Source organism: Anabrus simplex, chromosome 2 (genome assembly GCF_040414725.1).
Source record: "Anabrus simplex isolate iqAnaSimp1 chromosome 2, ASM4041472v1, whole genome shotgun sequence".
In the NCBI taxonomy this organism is placed as follows: domain Eukaryota; kingdom Metazoa; phylum Arthropoda; class Insecta; order Orthoptera; family Tettigoniidae; genus Anabrus; species Anabrus simplex.
The window spans coordinates 1105440211-1105467571 of NC_090266.1; the positions used below are offsets into that span (position 1 = coordinate 1105440211).

The 27361-nt window shown below is 40.4% G+C and overlaps 1 protein-coding gene across 1 annotated transcript in view; it reads left to right on the forward strand.

The window, feature by feature from the left end:
* LOC136863786 (cell adhesion molecule Dscam2) overlaps positions 1 to 27361 on the forward strand; it is a 1545364-nt gene that overhangs the window by 1472828 nt on the left and 45175 nt on the right. The window contains exons 34-35 of the mRNA XM_068226091.1: positions 3949 to 4115; positions 22579 to 22736. Coding sequence (XP_068082192.1) covers positions 3949 to 4115; positions 22579 to 22736 — 325 coding nt within the window. The remainder of the gene's footprint in view (positions 1 to 3948; positions 4116 to 22578; positions 22737 to 27361) is intronic.

The window sequence follows — 27361 nt, forward strand, 5'->3', positions numbered from 1 at the left end:
AGCAGCACTGGTCGTTATTAAAATCAGCTATTATAGCAGCTGGCAAAGAAGCAGTTGGTGTTAATAAGAGGAAACATCAGGATTGGTTTGACGAGAACGACAATGAAATATGTGACCTAATTGATGAAAAGCGGAAAGCCTACAACGCGTGGCAAAGTGATCCAAATTCATTTCCCAAGAAACATAGATATCAACAACTCAAAACGGAAGTGCAGAAGAGATGCGGGATGATCAAGAATGAATGTTGGATAGGTAAATCAAAGGAAATGGAGAATTTAATCGTCCTCCAACAACACTAGTGCCTTCTTCAGTGCTACCAAAGCAATTTATGGTCCCTCTACAAAAGGTCTTAATTGTCTAAAATCCAAAGACGGTACTGAAGTTCTTAAAGACCATGACTCGATAGCTTCCCGTTGGAAAGAACATTTCCAAGACCTCCTGAACAGAAACTCACATGTCGAGGAAGATGTGTTGGCTGATATTCCACAACAGCCAATTCAAGATCACTTAGGTGAAGTCCCTTCTATTCAATAAATTGAGAAGGCCATTCATTAGCTGAAGAATAAAAAGGCACCCGGACAAGATGGAATTCCAGCCGAGCTCTTCAAGGAGGGTGGTCCTTTGCCAATTCAGCATACACACATGTTGATTGTGAAAATATGGAACATGGGAACAATCCCTGCTGATCTACGGGATGCTTCCATCATCACTATCTTCAATAAAGGGGTTAAGACTCTGTATAACAATTATAGAGGAATATCCTCACTCTCTGTTGCAGGAAAAATTCTTGCTAGAGTATTGTCTAATCGTCTACTGCCATTGACTGAAATGTGCCTACCAGAAACTCAGTGTGGTTTCAGGCCAAACAAAAGTACAATTGATATGATTTTCAGTGCAAGGCAAGTGCAGGAAGAGTCTAGAGAGCAAAACCAACCCTTTTACATGGCTTTTATCGATCTTGTCAAGGCGTTTGATTCTGTTAATCGATAAGCTCTATGGAGAATTCTAGCTCTGATCGGATGTCCAAACAAATACATACAGATGCTCAGACTGCTACATGACGGCATATTTGCTACTGTTCTTTCTAATACAAAACCACGAGACACTTTCCGTATTTCTACAGGAGTCAAGCAAGGTTGTGTAACTGCTCCAACATTGTTCTCACTATTTGTTGGAACTATACTACACCTTGTGGATGATAAACTGCCATCAGGAGTAGAACTTCTGTATAGAACTGATGGAAATCTGTTTAATATTAACAGACTGCTAGCTAAGACCAAGGTGTCCTCAGTGTCAGTTATAGAGCTTCAGTACGCAGATGACAATGTTATCTTAGCCAACACAGAGGAATATCTGCAATCAATCCTCAATGCTTTTAATCAAGCATATGAAAGTATCGGACTGGAAATTAATATTGATAAGACTAAGATCCTTTACCAGCCGGCGCCTAATTCCAATAAGAGAACTCCGACTATTACAATCAATGGCCAGTCTCTGCAAAACATAAATCATTTTCCTTACCTTGGAAGCCATCTCTCGACATGTGCAAACATTGATGCAGAAATCCAATATCGGTTAAGATGCGTTAGTGCGGCTTTCGGTCGTCTCCTAAAAAGAGTGTTTGACAATCATGATATCAGTGTGAGAACCAAACTGTACGTTTACAATGCTGTTGTAATTCCTACTCTTATCTATGGTTGCGAGACCTCGACAAACTACAGGAGAAACCTAAAATGCCTGAAAAAATACCATAAACGATGCTTGCGGAGAATACTGAAAGTTAAATGGCAAGATCGTCGAACGAACATTAACATCCTCGAGGAAGCCAACACTACAAGCACAGAGGCAAAGGTAGTCAGGCATCAGCTACGCTGGGCTGGTCATATCGTCCGCGTGCCAGATACACGCCAACCAAAGAAAATCTTGTACTCCCAACTAAAGAATGGCCAGCGTAACCATGGAGGGCAGCTTAAACGATATAAGGATGTTCTAAAGTATAATCTTAAAAGATATCATATTGATACGATCAACTGGGAAACTACAGCCGAGGATAGGCCCAAATGGCGTAGCATTGTATACAATGGAGTTGAACATCTAGAAAAAGATAGGAGAAGATTAGAAGCTGAGAGGAGGAACTGCAGGAAAGAACGAGCGAATGCGAGGGATGGCATTCTTGCACAACCATCTGCTGCAACTACTAGTGTGTGCTGTCACTGCAATAAAATCTGTGCATCCAGAATTGGTCTGTTCAGCCATCTGAGACGACACAATTAATCTGTCCAAATGACATTGTATTTATATACTACATATTCGTTGACGAATAAATGCCTATGATGATGATGATGATTATCGGAGAGACGAGCAAGTGGCTGTGCGCGTCGGGTCACGTAGCTGTCAGCTTGCATTCGGGAGATGATTCGAACTGTCGGCAGCCCTGAAGATGGTTATCCGCGGTTTCCCATTTTCACGTCAGGAAAATATTGGGGCTGTACATTACATTGCATTACATGCACTCGACCCTCAGTACAATAAAAATGGGCTGACTCTTTGAATAAAATGTTCTAAACTTAAGTCTGCATAGAATTCCAAGTCCAGCGCAACGCTGATAGTTGAAAGAAAATTGGAGGTATCACACGCATATATTGATAAGAGAACATACGTCGTGAATGATCTCAGGTCCAACAAAGCCGGGATTAAACTAAGCCTGTTGGTTTGGTGAAATCAAAACACGACTATCAGCTCTGTCCCAGAGTCGGTCAACACATCGCTGGAGGACCCTGGCTGAATTTGTATGTGACGTGGAGTTTACGACCAGATGGTAATCCTGCTGCAAAGTGTTGGTTATGTTAAGAATTCCAAACAAAGCCACTGAGATTTGAACCCTAGACACACGAATTGGAAGGCAAGTCTCATTACCACTGAGCCAGCTGCCCCTCACTTTCAGTATTGGACTAGAGTAAGCAAACTTCAAATTTTGTTCAAGGATGGAACTTCAGAATCATGAATTAAAACATTATATAATTGTGGAAAATTGTCACAACCTTTAATTGATACAGAAATGCACATAAATGCATATTAACAGCGAATCATGTGAACACTATTTGTCTAGAATCTACATTCTGCATTCTGTTCAGAAGCTTTATAACTTCTCTTTCTGCCCCATCCCGTCACCGCAACGTAATCGAGATAAAAATATCTCGCGTCCTCGTATTGTCATGATTGCGAATATCACAATTCAGACGTAATAGTAATTCACTCGTAAACGTGGTAAGATTATAACGATTATTTGCTGCTTTCAAGAGCTAATTTAAGAAGAATTATACAGGGGTGAATGGCTCAGACGATTAAGGCGCTGGTTTTCTGAACCTAAGTTTGCAGGTTCGTTCCTGGCTCAGGCCAGTGGTATTTGAAGGTGCTCAAACACGCCAGGTTCGCTTCGGTAAATTTACTGGCACGTAAAAGAACTTCTGTGGGACAAAATTCCGGCATATCAGCGTCTACTAAAACGGCCAAAGTAGTTAGTGGGATGCAAAATTAATAACATTATTATTAAGACCAATTTCAAGAATATTTGTTATTTTCATATTGGGGACGTGATCTTACGGATTCGGGATAAAAATTTGCCGGTAATTGATTAATTCCGACAGTTTGATAGCGTCCCCATTGTCAATGCTTCCTTCACTGCAGTGTTGAACAAATCCTATATTATTTCCCTAACTAAAGATAAAGTTAAATTTTCCATACTGTCTTTTACTTAAGATTTACAAGTGAGAGACAAGACCATTTACCTTTTACTTTACCATTGCTTTATTTGTAGCCCTCCTTTGCTTTCTTACTGCTCTCTCCTATTCATTTACCACAATTACTTATATTATTATTTAATTTGTCTACCAACACGAATACCTGGTATAGCCCGAGTATATCCCTGGAGATCATATTATGTTATAGAATACTCGGAGGACATCTACCCTTACGCCACATTCCAGCTAAATGAAGCATCCGGAGTGGAGACGAGATGCACATCAGCCGCCCCCGCGCCACCTTCCACTCAGCTCCAGACATTCATGTATCATGATCCACGACTCTCAGCTGCGGACACACTGCAAGTACGCGAGGTGAGACTGCACTTATGGCCTTCAAATATCCAAACTTTGTGTGTTGTGGTATTTTGTCATTCGTCTGAACGCATGCCAATACGATGTAAAAGTTAAATCCGTGTTTTATAAGATAAGTATCCTGTTTGATAAGATGTCTTTGTAATAAAACAAGGAAAATGATGAAAGTCATTAAATATTTACATAAGTATTTTTTAAAAATGATGAGTCTGTAATCAAATCATCCAAATATTTTGTATTGTGATTCTTGTGAGTAATTCGATCATATTCATGCCACGTCGTAAAAGTAGCTATTGCGCCGTATTAATTATATACTGTAAGTAGGTAGCGTATAAATATTACATGAGTTGTATATTTTCCTTTCAATAGAATTATTAGAATTAAGAAAGTGTCAATGAACAGATTCAGAAATTAATAGCAATATTTCCTGTATTTAAAGTTCACTACCTTATCAAAAGTATCCGGACATCCCTGCACACTAATGAACAACAACAAATGACGCATCGTACCTGTATAAAAGGAGGCGGGGAGTTTTGCATTGCTGAGTGCGACTACGGAAGAGCAGCATGGGTAGGTCAAGTTAGCTTAGTGACTTTCAACCTGGGGTAATCATTGACTACCACATAAGCAAGTAATCTGTAAGTGCCATTTCTAACCTTACGAGTGTACTCAAATAGACTGTCACTTATGTAACTCTAAAGTGTAAACGTGAAGTTACAACCACTAACATGTCGGCCACATGTATTGACACCTAAAGTGTGAACGTGAAGTTACAACCACTAACATGTCGGCCACATGTATTGACACCTAAAGTGTGAACGTGAAGTTACAACCACTAACATGTCGGCCACATGTATTGACACCTAAAGTGTGAACGTGAAGTTACAACCACTAACATGTCGGCCACATGTATTAACACCTAAAGTGTGAACGTGAAGTTACAACCACTAACATGTCGGCCACATGTATTGACACCTAAAGTGTGAACGTGAAGTTACAGCCACTAACATGTCGGCCACAAGTATTGACACCTAAAGTGTGAACGTGAAGTTACAACCACTAACATGTCGGCCACATGTATTGACACCTAAAGTGTTAACGTGAAGTTACAACCACTATCTTGTCGGCAACATGTATTGACATCCAGGAACCAACATTAAAGAGGGTGGTGTGAGAAAATCATCGGTTGTCAATAGAAATAATCATCAGGGAATTTCAAAGTGCTACACAAAGTACAGCTAGTCCCATAACTGCGAGTAGGGAATTAAAAAGAATAGGGATATATAGTCTAGCAGCTGCCCATAAACCAAATATTTCCCCTCTTAACGAAAAGCGTCGCCTGGCGTGGTGTAATGATCGACACCACTGTGTACTGGAACTATGGAAATATGTCATTTCGAGTGATGAATCACGTTAAAAATTGTAGCAATCTGATAGGAGGATTTGGGTATGGAGAGTGCGCGGTGAACACTATCTACCGGAATGTTTAGTTACAACAGCGAAGTTACGGGGTGGCATTATGGTATGGGGATCTTTCTCATGGCATGGACTCGGCCCCATTTAGGACTGCATGGCAACATAAACGAAGAAGGATATCAACACATTTTGAATGCTTTCGTACTGCCTACCATGGAAAATCAGTTCGACAGTGACCATGGCTTATAACAACATAACATTCCTAGTCATAAAGCGGGCTCTGTAAGCCAGTGGTTTAAGGATAATGATATTCTACAACTGGACTCTGGCTCGCCCGGAATCCCGACCTAAACCCAAACTCCTGTAGCGCTATTCCCATGGAAACGTTCCGACACCTCATAGAAAGTCTCCCCAACAGAGTCAGGGACGAGATAAAGGCAAAATGCGGACGACATTTATACATTTAAAAGTGTTTCAATAAAACACTCCTCAAAGAGTGTCAGTGTATGTATGTCCATGAACAGACCGGAAAGCTGGCCTTCAAGTTTTTTTATAAACAACTGTATGTAGCCCTACCTGTAGATAGGCACCATTTCAGTTGAAGATGTAACACTAGTACCGGTAAGTAAATTTTAGAGGCGTGTTATGAACAGCGTTGTGAAACTTCATTATGGCAAGGAGGACAATTCCGACATTTGATCAAGTCCACTTATTAACATTACGTCAAGAAATATTGTTAGCAAGGAGAGTTGCTTGACGTGCGCGAATGAATCAAAGTGATGTTGTTTGGACGTAGATACGTTACTGAACAACGAGTAGTGTTGGTGACGTAGCCCGCACAGACCGTCCGCGTTCTATAACTGCTGTTGATGGCCATTTTCTTCGACTTTGACACGGAGAAACTCCGAGCTGAATGCTATGGGACTTAGTTCGACATTCGTGTGACTACAGGACATCGTGTGTCCAACAGGTTGCATACATCCTCTACGGCAATGACGAGGTCCAGCTCTTACACCTCGACGTCATGCAGCCCTTTATAGATGGGCAAGAAACATGCTGAAGAGACTGCTCAGGACTGGGGTGGAGTGCTTTTTACCGACGAATTTTGCGTATGTCTACATCCAGACGATCGCCGATAACGTAGGTTCGGATGGCATTACACATGATCATCTTTCATCTTTAGTGATTATTCAGGTCCTACTATATGTTCCGAAATACAGGGATGACATGCTCCGACCAGCAGTGGAACCGTATCGCCAGTCTTTCAGAGTCAATTTTCATGGATGATAACACGCCTGCCTATCGTGGAGTTATAGTTAACTGTTTCCTTCGTCGTGTTAGTGTTACCTGAATGGAGCAGCCTGTCTGTCCCCCCAGATATGAACTCTGAGTGAGTTGACTGTGTGACGGGTCACGTAACAATGAGCTTGCATGCGGAAGATGATAGGTTTGAATCCCACCGTCGGCAAACCTGAAGATAGCATTTCACGGTTTCCCAATTTCATACAAGGCAAATGCCACGTGTCATGTAGTTGTGAAATTGCATTTGGGAGATCGTAGGTTCGAACCCTACTGTCGGCAGCCTTGAATATGGTTTCCTGTTTACACGCTAGGCAAATGCTGGGTTGAACCTTACTTATGGCCCCGGCCACTTCCTTCCAAGTTCTATTACTGTCCTGAAGACCTAACTGAGTCGAAGCTGCATTAAAACATTTTAAAAAGAAGTATCCACAGAAACATATGCTATCGTTTCCTGGAAGCCGGACTGTGCTCTCGAGTTACTCTCTGCCACCATTGCCACTTACGCATTATTACTGCCGAAATTGGGCCGAGAAGTGGTGCACAGGAGAGAGGAATAGCAATTCTTTAGTCATTTGGCAAAAGATGACATGTCCACTTTTGGTGAAAATAGTGTTTATCATGATATGACTTGACAGTCATACGTTCCTTCACCTGCAAAATAATGGGATGTGTCTCTTTGATAGGTTATTAGATAAAGCCTCTATCATTTGATGGCATGCCCAAATGCTACATTCCCGTATACGCCAAAAACTGACAAGTTCTTAACCCGAGTGCATGTCATAGTTTGGCAGGCTGTTTCAAAATGATTTTGTATGTCTACAGCCGACATGTTCTTCCCGGTAACAATGTAATCATTCTCCGGAGCTGACAACAATGGTTAGTATGTACTTTGGTTGGTTGGTTGGTTGGTTGGTTGGTTGGTTGGTTGGTTGGTTGGTTGGTTGGTTGGTTGGTTGGTTGGTTGGTTGGTTGGTTGGTTGGTTGGTTGGTTGGTTGGTTGGTTGGTTGGTTGGTTGGTTGGTTGGTTGGTTGGTTGGTTGGTTGGTTGGTTGGTTGGTTGGTTGGTTGGTTGGTTGGTTGGTTGGTTGGTTGGTTGGTTGGTTGGTTGGTTGGTTGGTTGGTTGGTTGGTTGGTTGGTTGGTTGGTTGGTTGGTTGGTTGGTTGGTTGGTTGGTTGGTTGGTTGGTTGGTTGGTTGGTTGGTTGGTTGGTTGGTTGGTTGGTTGGTTGGTTGGTTGGTTGGTTGGTTGGTTGGTTGGTTGGTTGGTTGGTTGGTTGGTTGGTTGGTTGGTTGGTTGGTTGGTTGGTTGGTTGGTTGGTTGGTTGGTTGGTTGGTTGGTTGGTTGGTTGGTTGGTTGGTTGGTTGGTTGGTTGGTTGGTTGGTTGGTTGGTTGGTTGGTTGGTTGGTTGGTTGGTTGGTTGGTTGGTTGGTTGGTTGGTTGGTTGGTTGGTTGGTTGGTTGGTTGGTTGGTTGGTTGGTTGGTTGGTTGGTTGGTTGGTTGGTTGGTTGGTTGGTTGGTTGGTTGGTTGGTTGGTTGGTTGGTTGGTTGGTTGGTTGGTTGGTTGGTTGGTTGGTTGGTTGGTTGGTTGGTTGGTTGGTTGGTTGGTTGGTTGGTTGGTTGGTTGGTTGGTTGGTTGGTTGGTTGGTTGGTTGGTTGGTTGGTTGGTTGGTTGGTTGGTTGGTTGGTTGGTTGGTTGGTTGGTTGGTTGGTTGGTTGGTTGGTTGGTTGGTTGGTTGGTTGGTTGGTTGGTTGGTTGGTTGGTTGGTTGGTTGGTTGGTTGGTTGGTTGGTTGGTTGGTTGGTTGGTTGGTTGGTTGGTTGGTTGGTTGGTTGGTTGGTTGGTTGGTTGGTTGGTTGGTTGGTTGGTTGGTTGGTTGGTTGGTTGGTTGGTTGGTTGGTTGGTTGGTTGGTTGGTTGGTTGGTTGGTTGGTTGGTTGGTTGGTTGGTTGGTTGGTTGGTTGGTTGGTTGGTTGGTTGGTTGGTTGGTTGGTTGGTTGGTTGGTTGGTTGGTTGGTTGGTTGGTTGGTTGGTTGGTTGGTTGGTTGGTTGGTTGGTTGGTTGGTTGGTTGGTTGGTTGGTTGGTTGGTTGGTTGGTTGGTTGGTTGGTTGGTTGGTTGGTTGGTTGGTTGGTTGGTTGGTTGGTTGGTTGGTTGGTTGGTTGGTTGGTTGGTTGGTTGGTTGGTTGGTTGGTTGGTTGGTTGGTTGGTTGGTTGGTTGGTTGGTTGGTTGGTTGGTTGGTTGGTTGGTTGGTTGGTTGGTTGGTTGGTTGGTTGGTTGGTTGGTTGGTTGGTTGGTTGGTTGGTTGGTTGGTTGGTTGGTTGGTTGGTTGGTTGGTTGGTTGGTTGGTTGGTTGGTTGGTTGGTTGGTTGGTTGGTTGGTTGGTTGGTTGGTTGGTTGGTTGGTTGGTTGGTTGGTTGGTTGGTTGGTTGGTTGGTTGGTTGGTTTCATCAGTGTACTTTTCATTTTTCGGCGTATTTGTTGTATAATACACCATACGAATTAAGTTATAGCTTCGCACAATGGGTAAAATTAAAACCACAGCACAAAAACTAATGGAGATTGTTTTAGGTGATCGAGTACTTGAAATAAATGAAGGTAAGTAAAGAAATGTAATCGGAATGTCTTCTTAACTTTAGGTTTCATGTGCTTATAATTTCATTTTCTTATGGGGTTCACAACTTTGTTCCAGATAGTGAAAATGACAAAAGTTGATCTGAATCTGAGAGTTTGGAATTCGATTAAAATTCAGATTGTTATAACCCTAGCCATTCTGATTCATAGTCGAGTGAGGATGTAGGCCTTACTTACTTACTTACTTACTGGTCGGCGCTACAGTTCTTGTAAGTCCTTGGCTTCCTGTATCACCTGCCTCCATTCATCTCGGTCCTCAGCTTTTCTTCTCCAACGTTTAACTCTTAACTTTCTAAGGTCATCCTCAACATCATCAATCCATCTTTTCCCGGGTCTGCCCCTCCTCCTCCTTCCATCAAGTTTTCCTACAAACACCTTTTTAACGGTGCAGGTTTCTGCCATTCTCTGAACATGACCGGCCCACCTAATTCTTCCCTGCTTAATTGTAGTAACAATATCTGGCTGGCCGAACAGTCCTTGCAACTCTACATTTGTCCTCATTCTCCACCCATCCTGATCTCATACTGCACCGAATATCTTTCTCAATATCTTCCTTTCCCACCGTAACAGCCACTATTCTTCTCTGGTGGTCATCGTCACCCAGCATTCTGATCCATACGTAACTATTGGTCTTAGTACTGTTGTGTATATTTTAATTTTTGTATTCCTGCTGACATTCCTGGATTTGAAAATATTTTGCAAGGCGTAAAAGCATCGGTTTCCACTTGTTATCCTCTCCTGTATTTTCACGGAGGTTTTATTGTCCTCTGTTATTATAGAGCCTAGATATTTGAAAGATGTGACTCTTTGATATTCCTTCCCATTTAATCTTACTGTACTCCTTCTGTATCTCCCATCTTCATATATTTTGTTTTGTTTATATTCACTTTTAGTCCTAGGTCCTGTGCTTTCTCTTCTAATACTGAGTAGCTCTCTTCAAGAGCTCTTTCATTTCTTGCAATTATTGCTACATCATCAGCATTTGCTATCACTTGTACTAATCTGTTCGAAATGGTTCCCCCTGGGTTGATGGGCAATTGACGGATTACATTCTCCGATGTAGCAATTGAGGCTTTCACGGCCGGCGTTACAAATCATGTCAGCGTTTTCCGGGCTTGTAGGCCGTGGTCCAGGAGCGAGTAAATGTCCCGACGTTTCACCGAAGACTGTGTTCGGCCTAAAACGCTGACATTCTCCAATGCTAGGTTAAAAATCAGTGTGGAAAGTACATCTAACTGTCTTAGTCCTCTCTCCACTAAAAACTCCTCTGACAGATCGTGCTCCACTCTCACCTTGCATACTGTTGTTTTCAAGGTCACTTCTGTTAATCTAATCAATTTCCTCGGGATTCCAAATTCTTTCATAATCTTGTAAATTTTACCCCTATCTAGACTGTCATATGCCTGTTTCAAATCAACATACAGCTGATGTAGCTGTTTGTCATATTCATAAAACTTCTCTAGCACTTGTCTTAATATAAATATCTGATCCAGAGTAGAGCGATGCTTTCTAAAATCTGCTTGGTAATACCCTAATATTCTTTTAATCCATAATTCCAATCTTAAGGCTAGTACCTTACCAAAAACCTTGTACTTTCCATCCAGCAAGGTGATCCCTCGATAATTTCCACAAACTGCCTTATTTCCCTTTTTATGTATTGGGTAAATTATACCCAATGTCCAATCCTCGGGTATTTCCTCCTTTGTCCAAACCTCCTTAATCAATTCATAAACAGCCTTTTCTATTCCCTCTCCCCCATATCTCAACAGTTCTGACTCCATTCCATCTTCACCTGGGGCTCTATTATTCTTTAATGCATTAATTGCAGCTTTGACCTCTTCTAAGTCTGGCTATTTTACTGATTCCTCTTCCAATTCTCTTTCTTCTCCATCAACATTTATATTTTCCTCCTCTCTATCATCTTCATTATTTCCATTGAATGATGTAGGCCTATCAGGGAATAAATTTAAATGAAATCACCGTCCTGGAGAAAGCATTCCACTGCTGCTCCAAGTCCTGCACCTCAAAATTTAATCATAGATAGTTCTGCAGAAAATATTTCTGAACACAAAAATTTCGAGAAATGTCGCTCCAGAAGAATATCTTGCGGTGCATGACTCTAAATACTGATGAGATCTACAATGAAGGGATAACTTCAAAAAATCGCCAACAGGAAAAGATGAAAACAAAGAAAATGTACGTTTGCCACTACACGACAGTGAGAAGTGGTTGCTTTTAAGAACTTGAAACCCATTGTAGGAACATGTTTTCGTATGAAGTGAAATATGAACATTAAGGGAGACGATCAGCAAATCATGTTCATGGACTTCTATGCCTAAGGTAATATAAAAATTCAAGATCACTTCTTTTTTTTTTTTTTTTTTTTTGCTAGGGGCTTTACGTCGCACCGACACAGATAGGTCTTATGGCGACGAAAGATCACTTCTTAATGGATGGTCTGGAAATAAAGGACAAAATGACTTGTAAGAAAGGTCGAGAAAAAGACAAAAATCATCGTTGTGACGGACTGATAACAGTGAAATACTACGTGTCTTTATCAGCTGATAGGAGTGAAGTGCGTAAGAAGTTCTATGGGCATTTGGGTGGAATAGGGAGAGGTAAACTTAACGTAATGACTCAGAAGAAACGAGCCATTACCATTGGCATTATTCCTGATACTGGCAGTGTTACTCAAGAACCTTCATGGCCTATCGTGGATTTTACTACTCGTTAGCAACTACTGCAAGAGGTCCTTGTATTGATCCTGATAATGAGAGTGAGGGTGACGACGATAATTGCGATGACGAGTAAAATGTGCGAAATGTAAGTGAAAAACAGTATGATATAGTATTTTCAAGTTTGATGATATACCATAATAAAGTGTTGCTAGTCACAGTCATTAACTTTGAATTCAGATTATGTTATTTATTTTAAATTATTACCTGATGTGTCAATGGTTGTTTGAATGAGCCATATTGCTCTAAATAGTTCTATTATCAAAAAAAATTAATTTACTTCTGTATAAAATCTAATGGGTAGATTTCTCACACACTGGCATCTGAAATGGATGAGACGTGTAGTATGTCAAATTAAGGTGTATACTTTTATAAGGTCATGTCGGGCAAAATAATCAATAATTTGTCTTAGGAAGAGTTAAATTCTATTGTCAGATAAGTTAGTCTCGTATATATTCAATAAAATAAGCAATTAAACCATATCTTTATTTATAGAGCTCTACCATAGGGTCCCATTTTTACACCTGGCAAATTGTAGGGCTGTACCTTTATTAAAGCCATGGCTGCTTCCTCACCAGACCTAGTCCTTTCCTGTTCCACCGTCGCCGGAAACATGAAGTGATAGCGTGACGATGAACTCCAGGCAAAGTGAACGGTACATTTTACGTGACGAGATAATCTCCCCAAGCCAAAGTGGTGTTTAGAATTAGCAGCTTCGTGAACTTTGTTAACGACGGTTGCACATCTCTTTCTGAGTAACTTTATTGACGAACATTACGAACTTCCTATTAATACTAAACTCTGGCGATATCGGTGGACCTGCAATGTGACGGAAATAACGTCCTGGAAGACCTCCAGCAATACAGAAAAATGGAATGTCACATGTCATTAGAGCCAATATTCTACATTCATACTTGAATATTTGCCTGAAAATTGTAACTAATGAACCAGGAGGACATTTTCATCAAACTATGACCGCAATGGAAAACTATTCGTGCACAGGTGGAAATGCATTGAAAAGCACCGAGCAGGAATTCAAGTATCTGTCCAATATTTGGTATATAAGACGAAGGTGATGATGTGTCATACTGATCAGAGCATGGAGACCGTGGAACATCCAGAACATTTAATTCAGGAAGATAGAAATAGATACAATTGAAAACTTTATAAAGAGTGTCCACACAAGCAGTTAATCTAGCAGCTAATCTGTCGTACAAATACTGTGTGTCTATCTGCAGTATGATACCCCACGCTCACCACACATCTTTGTGTAGCTGGGCGATGGTCGTTGCCGGAGCATGGCTGGAGATCAGACGCTTTCCCATCACGTTCCGTATGTGTTCGATGGGGCAGTGATCCGGAAACCTAGCACACCGTGTAATCCACGGTATGTTACCCCTACGACATGGGGACGTGCATTATCCTGCTGAAAGATAGGTTCCGGCAGAGTATCTAGATATGGTCAAAAGACAGATGTAACGGTGTCATGGATGAATTAAGCACTTATCATTGCGCCCTGAGTGCCTGAACTGATTTGGACGAGTATAGCCTGGACGTTTCAAGCATTAACCACCGGTTCGCTTTGCATAATCAGTGTCAGATAAACAGCTTGTTCACTCCAATCCGCTGCTCCGCACGTTGTCACGTTTATTCTTTCCCAGTCGTCGATATGGTCACTATTCCTGCCGGCTCCAAATACAGCTACAATATTGACCTTAAGAACGTCATTCTGCACATAACTTGTAGCTTGCTCCCAAGGCCTGCATATTTTGTTTCACAAATACATATGTAAAACCCGCATAATTAAAGGTCAAAGCAACACTTTTACAGCAGGTAGGTGCATAAGCCATGTCAGAGAGAGATATTTCCTCCGCTCTGCATGCAAAAAACATCTGATTGGTCTAATGTCGTTCTTGTCGCTAGAGCGCTGCGTAAGTTGATTTGCTTATAGATTAAAGCTATAAGAAACGTAATTTTACCTTATTGCCTCTCCCCTTCACAACTCCAACTTTGATTGGTGTGAGTACATGATTAATTTTTCTGCTCGCTCGCACACTTGCGGATGCGAACAGAGTTGTCACTTTATCCAAGACAGAAACAGCTGTCATCGCTGAATACTACCACTCTCTCTATCTCCGCACACCACTGAAGATGTTCCCAGCGATGAGCTGATGTTAGGGAAAAACGTCCCAGAAGAACTTTAGAACATGAACCTACCACCAACATTCGATTGTTTACTGTTCATGTGGATATATAAGGGACCACGGTAGCTCTGTTTGCATCACCGTTCGCCGTCCATTCAGTCAGTGAAGCCCTAACGATTCCTCTATCCAGGCGTTTATCAGTGTTTCGAGATGGCACTGGCGGTGAACGTTTTTTGTTGGAGTCCTCTGCTTCCCATCGTATTCGCTTCCAATGGACGTCGATGCGTCACGATCAATGCGAGTTGCTATTTTGCGGAACGCCAAACTGACCTTGAGGAGCCCCACTTTGCGCCCTCACTCAGTCACTTAACTACACAATAGGTTTTTGCTGTCGTTTTATTGGCATTGCAAACGCACCCTGTGACCCACATTATGGAATTTCTCGCCCATTTCCACTATTCATGCTGTCAGATGACTTCGATAGAAGACACAGCGTATGCGGTGTGACCTTAAAACTACGATTAGCGTGACCTCTACAAACACAAATTCTGTGCTGCAAAGCCCGTTCGGATCTGACGAAGTACACTGAGTGTTCGCCAATGCATTTCCACCTGTGTATTTTACAAAGGTGAGGGGATACCTGCAATAATGGGCGATTATTTTTCTGGTTTATGAACAAGGAAAACAGTTTGGATTGTTAAGGAAAGTCGACAAGTAGCAAGCATGGTATATTTTTTGCCTTTGATAGTAAGAAAAATAATCATAGGTGCAATATTTTAGGAACTTCCGGGAACATCAGTAACAATAGGGTTGTGGGCTAGGAATTGAATTAAGGTGTTGATTATGAATTAACTTGTGATAAGATTAAATCCATCCCTGTACCCCCTTTTATTAGAAAGAAAACCATGGCTATTACTGATGTTTCATTAGTGTATGTATCCGTAATAAATTGGTTTTAGGGTTAAGGAGGATGTCCCAGAACCGGAAACAAAATGATTTTCCCCATGCCGAGCGAGTTGACCCGAGGGACACGTAGGTGTGTGCTTGCATTCTAGAGATGATGGGTTCGAATTCCACTGTCGGCAGCCCTGAAGATGGTTTACCGTGTTTTTCCATTTCCACACCAGGTTATACTTTAAATAAGGCCACGGCCGCTGCCTTCCCAATCCTAGTTCTTTACCGTCCTTCCACCGCCGAATGCACTTGATGTGTTAGTGCGCCGTTAAACCATTAGCAAAACAAACCTCTATATTCTTTAAAGTGAATACAAAGTTATATGACTCAGATTAACCATTGTGAAATGCTGTAGTCTAGAATTAAAACCATTAACTTTGGCTTCCTAATATCTAATATCTTAAGAAACTTACAAGGGAATCTTCTCAAAGTGAACATTCCGATTTTGATTAAACTAGTGTCACTGAAAATACATTCAAAATGTTGAAAAACAATAGGTGTACCCATTTCATCGAAAATCAACAATGTCCAGTACCGAAAATATTGAGCTGCTGTTGTAAATGCCAAGGAGCATGAGAAAGTGATTTAACTAACCAATGTTGTGATAAGATTAAAGCCATCTCTCTACCCTCCCCACCTTTTAGAAAATGACCATGGGTATTACTCATTTTTCATGAGTGTATGTGTCCGTAAATACTTGGTTTTAGTATTGAACTCTGAAGGTGGGTCATTAACATAAATCTTCCTTCCCAGAGGAAGTATACATTGCTAACTACCTTTGCTGACGAGTGCGGTAGGAGAGACGCTGTGATAGCTGCGGAGAGTCATATTTGGATGATTCGATGTAAAAGCATTTGTCAAGTGTAGCATTTCTCCTCATTCATTCACATTACAAGAGCTCACATTCTTGTGCACAGCTTCTTCCAATATGTTACTTTATGGACACATGAGATGTTATCTTTGTATTGTCTCAAATCTATTGATACCAAAATGGACTTGTCGACTGACGTTCTTCTTGCCTAACACGGAGTTGAACTTGCAGATGACTCAGGTGTTCTGTTGCAAGTTGTGAAATATTTGTATACATAGCTCAGTCAAAGTACATCTCATTTTCACCATGTCATAGTCAACTATGATCTTCCTCTCGTCAAGAATATGATAGTGCTCTATTTTCATAACATGTAGGGAGAATATATGGGCGTCATTGAAGCAAGCAAACAAGCTTGTAGCTGTAGATACTGTGATCATAGACACGGGACCTCCAGTTTAATGTGGAATTTGAACCAAATGGACATGACTTTTCAATTCAAATATTCCGCATGTTTTGACTAAATGAACCGCGGCCAGCTTTGGTGTAAAGCCAGTTACATCGTACCGGGCGAGTTGGCGCAACTCATGCGGGAGGGAGTGAGTTCGAACCGTACTGTCGGCAGCCCTGAAGATGGTTTTCCATTGTTTCCCATTTTCACACCAGGCAAATGCTAGGGCTGTACCTTAATTAAGGCCACTGCCGTTTCCTTCCCCCCTCCTAGTTCTTTCCTATCCCATCGTCGTCATAAGACCTATCTGTGTCGGTGCGACGTAAAGCAAATAGCAATAATAATACATGTAAATAATATGTCAATATACAAATCTAATGAAAGATTCAACGTTCGTTTGGATAGAGGTAGGGGCCGATGACCTTCGATGTTAGGCCCCTTAAAACAACAAGCATCATCATCATCATTTGATAGAGTTGAATACAGGGAAGATACACATTAAGAACAGAGAGTAGAAGAAATTACATGCCATTCTGAGCGGCTCAGATGGTGAAATACGGGATTGCTGAGCGTGACGTGGTGGGTTCGATCCCAGCTCAGTCCGGTGGTATTTGAATGTGTTCAAATACGCCAGCCTTGTATCAACAGATTAACCGACACGTAAAACAGCTCGTGAGGGACAATTTTGCCGACTCATTAGCGTCTCCGAAGACTGTAAAAGTAATTTATGGGATGTAAAACTAATAACATTGGGACGTTACAGTTACCTGCTACAGTTCTACGTTCACATCTTGTGTAGATATGCTAAGATATCCTAAATAGACACTTTAAAATTACTAAGATCAGACATTATTTTCATGTTGAGGTATCCGTCTTATTTAGCTCCATAATTATTGGAAATGTTTCATTATCCCTGCCGATTCTATGCTTATTTGCTCCATTCGTAATGACTTCGAATTTATTATGCTCATTCCCGAGCACATTTCCTGCGACATACGGATTTTGTGCTGCCGTATGATAGCTTACATGTTCTAGCCTATGTATAATTCTAGAAACAACTCTTCCTAAAGGATAGAGAGAAATTTCTCGTCTCAATATCTGCTATGAGTTCATGATCCCAAGGGCTTCATATCGATCATAAATGCATACTTAAAAACAAATGATATATTTCCCACGTATTGAGTCGTAAGCCATTGAATTATGAACGACAATATCTCGTATTCATCTTCGAATTGTCAAGATTAAGGTCAGTATGCTGTTACATTCCAACCCGTAAAAGTCGGCGCATTATCTGGGTGGGTACATTGTTTCAAAAAGTTAATTGAAAGCAACATGCCCAAATATTAGGCCCCTTTCCTAGAACAAAAGATTTAGAGAATATCTCTCTCTCTCTCTCTCTCCACGCATCAACTTCTACCAACGGATGCTCTCGATTCAATGCTACATTGACTGTAGAAACGAAGAGACCTGGAAGTTTCTGTAAGCCAGAATGCTTATAAAAGTAACGAGCCTATAAACTAAAGAACCCACCAGGGATCTTCAAGATTAGGATAATCAAAGCATTCGTCGTTTACAGATTCATGAAGGAATTAGAGATCTTCGTCCAGAAAGCAAAGGATGTACTTACATGATGATTCATTAAAAAAACAGAAAGAACTTCCAAGAAAGGACAATAATGTAGTGCGTTTTACTCCCATTGAAATAAAGGAATTGCTTCTATATCTAACTAGAGAAATCTTTCTTAGGTTCAGTGGACAGAAGTGATTAAACTGATCTGTAATGTAATCCCTATCAGATCACTGCCATTGGAGAGGAAGCAGCGAACAACGAACCTTAACCCACAAGGAAGATATGTTAGACCAGATCGACAGAGTAGGCCACTGCACACTCAATAATTGCCTGCAGCCTCCACAGGCATGTCGAGTTGGAGGTATATGAGGAGGCTAGTGACTTTCCACTGATGGCCCAGAAAAACGAGACGACATTATCCTTATTGACTCCACAGTCATCCCCCAACATTAGCCAAGTTCCCGGTATGAAGAAAAGTGGGCGATACCCCATGAGCCCATAGAGTTCTTGCGAAAGAATATCGTAATATCAAGGGTCGTACAGCTTCTTCGATACTGTAATCATCTAAATAAGTAAAATTATAATTTTGTCTGTGTTATTTAAATTTTTGCTTCATACTTCTCTGATTAGATCCAAAAATGTAGAAAATTGCTTTAGTTCAACGTTTGTCTGTCTGTCTGTTTGTTTGTTTGTTTGTTTGTTTGTTTGTTTGTTTGTTTGTTTGTTTGTTTGTTTGTTTGTTTGTTTGTTTGTTTGTTTGTTTGTTTGTTTGTTTGTTTGTTTGTTTGTTTGTTTGTTTGTTTGTTTGTTTGTTTGTTTGTTTGTTACATATGGGGAAAAGACAACAGAAATTCTCGAAATTTGGCATTTACATTTAAGAATAACAGCGTTGTACGCTAGACTATATATTATTTGATTAGTATACGGTGACGTAGCAATATTAAGGGGACCAAAACAAGAAACATGGACAGTAACTACTGCAAGAAGAAATAGAATATTGGCTTTGAAATGTGGCGTTACATTAAAACGCTGAATATCAGTGGGTAGATTGAACCACAATGAAGATATACTGAATCGAGATGGTGAGAGGAGAATTAAAAATTTGACTAGAACAAAAGATATATCAATAGAACACTGCCTGAGACACACTGGACTAGTTTGTTAGTTTTCAGTGACTTGAAGAAGGGTAAGAACGGTAAGGACCGGGTGAGTTGGCCATGCGGTTAGAGGTGCGCGGCTGTGAGCTTGCATCCGGGAGATAGTGGGTTCGAGCCGCACTGTCGGAAGCCCTGAAGATGGTTTTCCGTGGTTTCCCATTTTCACACGAGGCAAATGCTGGGGCTGTACCTTAATTAAGGCCACGGCCGCTTCCTTCCAACGCCTAGCCATTTCCTATCCCAGCATCGCCATAAGACCTATCAATCAATCAATCAATCAATCAATACTGATCTGCATTTAGGGCAGTCACCCAGGTGGCAGATTCCCTATCTGTTGCTTTGCTAGCCTTTTCCTACATGATTTCAAAGAAATTGGAAACTTATTGAACGTCTCCCTTGGTAAGTTATTCCAATCCCTAACTCCCCTTCCTATAAATGAATATTTGCCCCAGCTTGTCCTCTTGAATTCCAACTTTATCTTCATATTGTGATCTTTCCTACTTTTATAAACGCCATTCAAACTTATTCGTCTACTAATGTCATTCCACGCCATCTCTCCGCTGACAGCTCGGAACATACCACTTAGTCGAGCAGCTCTTCTTCTTTCTCTCAATCCTTCCCAACCCAAACATTGCAACATTTTTGTAACGCTACTTTTTTGTTGGAAATCACCCAGAACAAATCGAGCTGCTTTTCTTTGGATTTTTTCCAGTTCTTGAATCAGGTAATCCTGGTGTGGGTCCCATACACTGGAACCATACTCTATTTGGGGTCTTACCAGAGACTTATATGCCCTCTCCTTTACATCCTTACTACAACCCCTAAACACCCTCATAACCATGTGCAGAGATCTGTACCCTTTATTTACAATCCCATTTATGTGATTACCCCAATGAAGATCTTTCCTTATATTAACACCTAGATACTTACAATGATGCCCAAAAGGAACTTTCACCCCATCAACGCAGTAATTAAAACTGAGAGGACTTTTCCTATTTGTGAAACTCACAACCTGACTTTTAACCCCGTTTATCAACATACCATTGCCTGCTGTCCATCTCACAACATTTTTGAGGTCACGTTGCAGTTGCTCACAATCTTGTAACTTATTTATCACTCTATAGAGAATAACATCATCCGCAAAAAGCCTTATCTCTGATTCCCCTCCTTTTCTCATATCATTTATATATATAAGAAAACATAAAGGTCCGATAATACTGCCTTGAGGAATTCCCCTCTTAATTATTACAGGGTCAGATAAAGCTTCACCTACTCTAATTCTCTGAGATCTATTTTCTAGAAATATAGCAACCCATTCAGCACTCTTTTGTCTAGTCCAATTGCACTCATTCTTGCCAGTAGTCTCCCATGATCCACCCTATCAAATGCTTTAGACAGGTCAATCGCGATACAGTCCATTTGACCTCCAGAATCCAAGATATCTGCTATATCTTGCTGAAATCCTACAAGCTGAGCTTCATTGGAATAACCTTTCCTAAAACCGAATTGCCTTCTATCGAACCAGTTATTAATTTCACAAACATGTCTAATATAATCGGAAAGAATGCCTTCCCAAAGCTTACATACATTGCATGTCAAACTTACTGGCCTGTAATTTTCAGCTTTATGTCTATCACCCTTTCCTTTATACACAGGGGCTACAATAGCAACTCTCCATTCATCTGGTATAGCTCCTCCGACCAAACAATAATCAAATAAGTACTTCAGATATGGTACTCTATCCCAACGCATTGTCTTTAGTATATCCCCAGAAATCTAATCAATTCCAGCCACTTTTCTAGTTTTCAACTTTTGTATCTTATTGTAAATGTAATTGTTATCATATGTAAATTTTATTACTTCTTTGACCTTAGTCTCCACCTCTATCTCGACCTTATCCTTGTAACCAACAATCTTTGCATACTGCTGACTGAATACATCTGCCTTTTGAAGATCCTCACATACACACTCCTCTTGTTCATTAATTGTTCCTGGAATGTCCTTCTTGGAACCTGTTTCTGCCTTAAAATACCTATACATACCCTTCCATTTTTCACTAAAATTTGTATGACTGCCAATTATGCTTGCCATTATGCTTAGCTGCCTTCTTTGCTAGATTCAATTTTCTAGTAGGTTCCTTCAATTTCTCCTTACTTCCACAGCCATTTCTAACTCTATTTCTTTCCAGTCTGCACCTCCTTCTTAGTCTCTCTGTGTCGGTGCGACGTAAAACCAATAGCAAAAACAAATAACGGTAGGAATAGACCATAAATATGACGAACAGGTTAGAGTAAAGTAGTTACTTATAATTGAAAAGGTTAGGAAGCTGGAACAAATCAGTTTATGGTCTGATGATCCAAACAACAATACAATCAAATTATAGTATGGTTTTCGACCAATGAGAGCAATCCTAAAGTAGTTTTCCGAAACATGGTTCTCATTAGAAGTAAATGACATTCTTACCTAATATGTGGATAAAACTCTTGAATAGACAGTATCGCTCTGTCGCAGTCATGCCTTGTGTTTGACCATATTCTGTAGTGTTATATCCAAATTAAGGTTGATTATCATGATTTCATCTGCGGTTGGCGGATTGCATCAGAAATGAACATAACACTTACTGTGTGCAAACGTTGATAGAGTTTACAGTTCTCATCTTTTACCTCAGCATTTCTACATAACATTTGTACCCATAACGAATGCAGTTGATAAAATTGGTTTCCATAAATTCAGCCTAATTTTAATGCACGTAAGACCACGCGTAGGTCATATAAATTTGTATTTTCTGTATCAATTATAACACGATTTTTCTTATTTTCTGAAGAGTTCGAAGTATAAAAATATTAACTGACCCAAAACGCTAAAATGCTAAGTGAACTATTCCTAACATTTAGTTTGTAAGTTGAAGGCATCAGTATCCAAAAACTCGAGTTATGACACAAAATCGTTATTAATTTCATTGTAAGTAGAAACTATAAATTTTTATGTAATTTTAAGAGTGACTTTGTATTTGATACTATATGTTCAATATTGATATTTCTATCTTTAGTGCTGGATAAATCATGATACAAACATCCTGAGTTGTTTAATATATTTTGTGTGTCAATGTAAGTGGCATGGGAAGTATTTTACAGTTGACTAAACACACTACAGTACAAATCATGCAATATACAACATTCTAAATTAAACAATACTCATTTTATTAGAAATAATAACTTAACCAGTGATTTTCAGTTAGAAATAAGGAGTTACAGTAGTATCTTAAAAATGACTTAGTGATGATGCTCACTATTTCAGTCTGATTCGGACCACTATTCAAAAGTACGTGCTCGGTCACGCCGAAAATCCAAGTCATTGAAGTCGGAGAGTGAGGAGTATGACACTCTGGGCTCAGACAGTGACACTGAGCAAGGCACGTCGAGCCGAACCGAGTCATCCAATCATCTGGACGATCCTGGCCCTGGCCAGAGTAAAGACAGGTCAGCATCCCAACAGCTTAGCAGACACCGCTCTCGAGCCCAGAGTAAGTGAATTTGTCACTACACTGCTCCTTGTAATCCCCCGTCAATTAAATAAAACATTGAAATTGTTCATTTCAGAGTAAACATAGTTCCGGGAATGTGTATCTTAATTGGTTATACTCGCTAATATAACTCACAGTACTCATGGAACCTTATGTTATTAACTTCCCTTTAATATAGTTAAAATACATTTCCCTTTCTCTCAGGTAATTTAATTACTCAAAAAGTTTGCATATGCTTATGTAGCAACGTTAACTGAACATGTCATTATTGAACACATTACTTATTTTACAAGGACTTAGAGTGAGTTAGCATGTTCATGCGAGAACTACGTTTACATTTTTGGATAAAAATATTCATTCAAAATTAGACAAAACACATATTCGCGCGCCTTTTTGCTTCCGATGATTGGTGATTGATTGTAGTTGTTTTAAGGGGATTTCATATCGAGATCATTACCCTGAATAGCCTCCGAAGTATCATTCCAAAACGTTCTGTTTGTTCATGAAAACTGCGTCAATATATCACTCACCGAATTTCACTCATTCTAATTAGAAAATCACCTAGGTGCATTTGTCACGGAAAGGGTTATAGTGATAACTGCAAACATTTTAGTGTGTGAACGGTTGAAATTAAAATTGGCATGTAGAACCCTGATCTTTTCCTACCCGAAATATTCTATGACACCGAAAGTACTTCACTTTCTCTCTGCGGTGTTACTTTTCCCGGTCAGTTCTGTGCAGTTCTGTATTAATTTTTAACAGTAGAAGTTAATCGTATTGGTTTAACATGTCATCCATACAACCGTTGTCGTTTTATGTCCATATTACAAGAGATGCAAGACAAATATTAGAAGTATTGTAGAGATATAGTTGTTCAGTCAAAGAAATTTCCAGGACAATGTAGCTTTAAAGATGAAGACCAGATTTTAATGCTATTTTTGTATTAATTCTTAGGACAATCTCAATACTCTCCTTTGGTTCTGTATAAATCCTATACATATGATCAAATTTTCCGTTCCATGTATTTCAAATTTTAAATTGATTTTGTTATTATTGCCCAGAAATCTTTTCGTCTCATTAATTATTCACGTAAGATCTTAACCACTCGAAATAAATGTTAATAACGCTGTCGCTAGTTGCGGTGATACGGATTCTGACATTGTTGTATATATTTTATTTTATAGAATAAGAACATTGTGATTATATCAGCCCTCTCTTTGTATTGAATGTATGCGATCTGCCTAATAACCATTATTTCGATGTTTGTAATTGTGTGTTATGTGTTTAGGTATGTAACTGTCGAGGGTCGTATAGCATACGACCGTAGGCTTCCAGAAAGTCGACCCAAATATATGTCTAGAATTAAAATGGGGAAGCAACGAAAAAACATTTCTAGGATGACGGACAGTATGGTTCGAACTCACTATCTCCCAGACATAACGACCATCACTTAAATGTGGTGTAATATCTTCGTAAAAACTCTGCTAAACAGTAGAATATACTGTACGTGTTAAATGATATAGTGGAGAGCTGTTTTTTGCAGATATACCGATCCGTCCCCGATAAAGTTCATGAATACAGTACTAACTTTCCCGCATGCTTCTCAGAAAGTAATGCATTAAGAGAAAAAATTCGATGACACTCCCTCAAATTCTGAGAAACTCAGATTGTACAAGAAAGCCACGGATACGCTCAACAAAAGTCTACTCGAAAAGCAAGAATCGGCTGCCTGTAAAGAGAATGGAGGAAAGTACATACAAGGGGTCACGTGCACGAAAATTCATTGATTTCCTAAATTCTCTGTAACTTGGACATTGTTTCAGTTAGAATCATGAAACATTCCACACTGATTTAAAATACGTTGTTCTCAGCTAAAATTATTAATCAGTTAATTTAAACATAAAGATTTTGAAAAAAGATTGTTTTCAAACTTGAATTTTGGTCATATTGAGGTACCTTTTCCTCAGCAAAGCCGAGATCCCGGACGTTGTAATGTTTTTAGTGATTTCTATGAAATGATGATTTAATGCCTGCAGGCGTTTCTAATTTGATTCCTATTTCGATTTTTTGATAAATGTACTTTTCACTTTGAAAACTTCACAAAAAAGCACATAAGTATTAAACTCTTAAGTTCATAAAGCGACATATTTTTTAATTTCTTTGCAGGAATATGTATAAAAGTATTTAGCCTGCCTGTCTACCAAGGTTCAGATTGAAACCTTTAGTATTCCAGAGAAAAAGGTCCATATTTCATGTAAAAGAGGAGTCTAGGAAATTACGATTTAATTAAACAACACGCTATAAAACATCGTGCGTGAACGGTCTTCACACCTGGCTTTGGGGAGCAAATAGGTGGGGAGTCACATATGACACACTCCAACATTCCGAAAGAAATTCCTCTCCTCTGAGTCATATTGGCACTATATTGTGACGCGGTAGGCCTCCGCGCCCACCATTTTGACGTAAGTCGTGGGGAGGAGCAGCCGAGCCTGGGCTGGATCGTGAGTGACGTCACTGCGTTGGGGTCTCGCTACTCCCCCCCCACCGCACAACGAACCTATCGGGAGGGAGCCGGACGCGCAATGGTGAGCGTTTACGCCATTGATGTCTCCAATGGAGTGGAGTGGAGTGGAGTGGAGTGGAGTGGAGTGGAGTGGAGTGGAGTGGAGTGTCCAGTTGGTTGTCGGTGTGTAAAGTGTAGCAAGTCTGCGTCTGAGTGTCGCTGTGGACGTTGACACCCTGAGTTTGAGGAAGTGGTCTGTGGAGTGTTCTGTCCGTGGAACGGAGTATTCGTTCTGCTTGTCTGTCGTCGTGAAGTTGTCTCTCGGGCCAGCTCCTGTGAGTGAACGTCACGTTCTGGTGGAGCGTGAGAGAGATCGATTGGGTATCGGCATGAGACAGTGAACGAAGTCAACGCTAAGGAGTGTGTGGACAGCGTATGTCAAACCGAACTGTGAGACTGTGGTGTGCGGGCTGTGAGCTGAAAACTGTGATGGCGGCAGTGAGAGTAACTGTGGGTCTGAGAGATACTGTGTGTGAATTAGTGTGACTGAACGTTGAGAACACTGAGAGCGTGAACTGTGTTATTGTGTGGGTTGTGTCGTGTAGATTGTAGTTCTGGTCTGCCTGTGTTACTTTGTAAAATTAAGTGGATAGTCAATACATTTTTAGAAGTTAAGAGCTACCAGTTGTTGCATTTATTTAACTACCCCGCGAACACGTAACGATATATAGGCCTAATTGTTTCTAAGAAAATGTATCTGCGAGGTACTTATAAAATACCATGCGCTTATTATTTTTTGAGCGAATGTAGAGTAGTAGAAATAAGTAATAGCACATGAGTTGTCGAAGTCCTAAATAGTAGACACTGTGTGGGCGCAAAGGTGCAAATCCCTATTTACACATTGGCACAAACTGAGTGAATGAACGAAGTCAGTTGGAAGGAGTGTGTGGAGAGCGTATGTCAAAACGAACTGTGAGACTATGGTGTGAGGGCTGTGAACTGAGGACTGTGATAGCGGCAGCGAGAGTAACTGTGGATCTTAGAGAGACTGTGTGTGAATTAGTGTGACTGAACACTGAGAACACCGTTATCGTATCTCGCTATTTTACTCATAAACCACCGTGTAAAAGACTAAGGTCAATTGTCACGACGAATGCTAAATAGTGTAAGTAATGTCTAGTCTGATAGGCAGAATATGACGCAAGTAGAGCTCGTGATGTACATTCATACGCCATATTTTAAACTGCACACCATCATCTCTTTATTATATCTTCTAACTGTCCCACTGAAGTTAGGAAGAGAGACAAAATACAGGGTCATTCAGCTAAGTTGTCCATCTCGAATAACTCGTGAACAGTTCAAGATATTGACATTATGTTTTCGCTTTCTGTAATGGTACCGAGGGGCTCATAATTGGACTAACAACACTTTTTCATGGCGTCAATATCTTCTGTGATACTGGTACTAACTTTATTTAAAATAAAATTACGCTGGTTTATATGCCTAGCCTTAAACCTACAAACATTACAAATTCAGCACCATGATTATTTTGAAAATCAGACAAGTACTTCTCGAGAAAATGTGATGTACTCAAATGTGCTTCATTTGCCAGCTGGGGACTTCCCTGTTCGATTCGCGCTACGAATGAAACATGAGCTAGGTGCTGACGTACAGAAATACTTCAACTTTTTATGTACACAGTGGAGCTAATACCTTGTTGTCAGAAGAATGTAAAGGAATTCTGTACGTCAGAAGCTAGCTCACGTTTCATACGTAGCGCTAATTGAGCAGGGCAGGTCCCGACTCGCAAATGAAGCACGTTTGAATACATTACATTTTCTCGAGAAGTACTTGTCCTAATTTCAAAATAATTACGGCGCTGAATTCATAATATATGTAAATTTAAATCTAGGTATAGATAACAGCATAGTTCTATTTGAAATACAAAACTAGAGCCATTGTCTCAGCAGATACGGACACCCTGGAGAAGTATTGCAAGTTCAATTATGAGCCCCTCGGTAACATTCCTGAAAGTGAAAACGGAATGTCCCTAT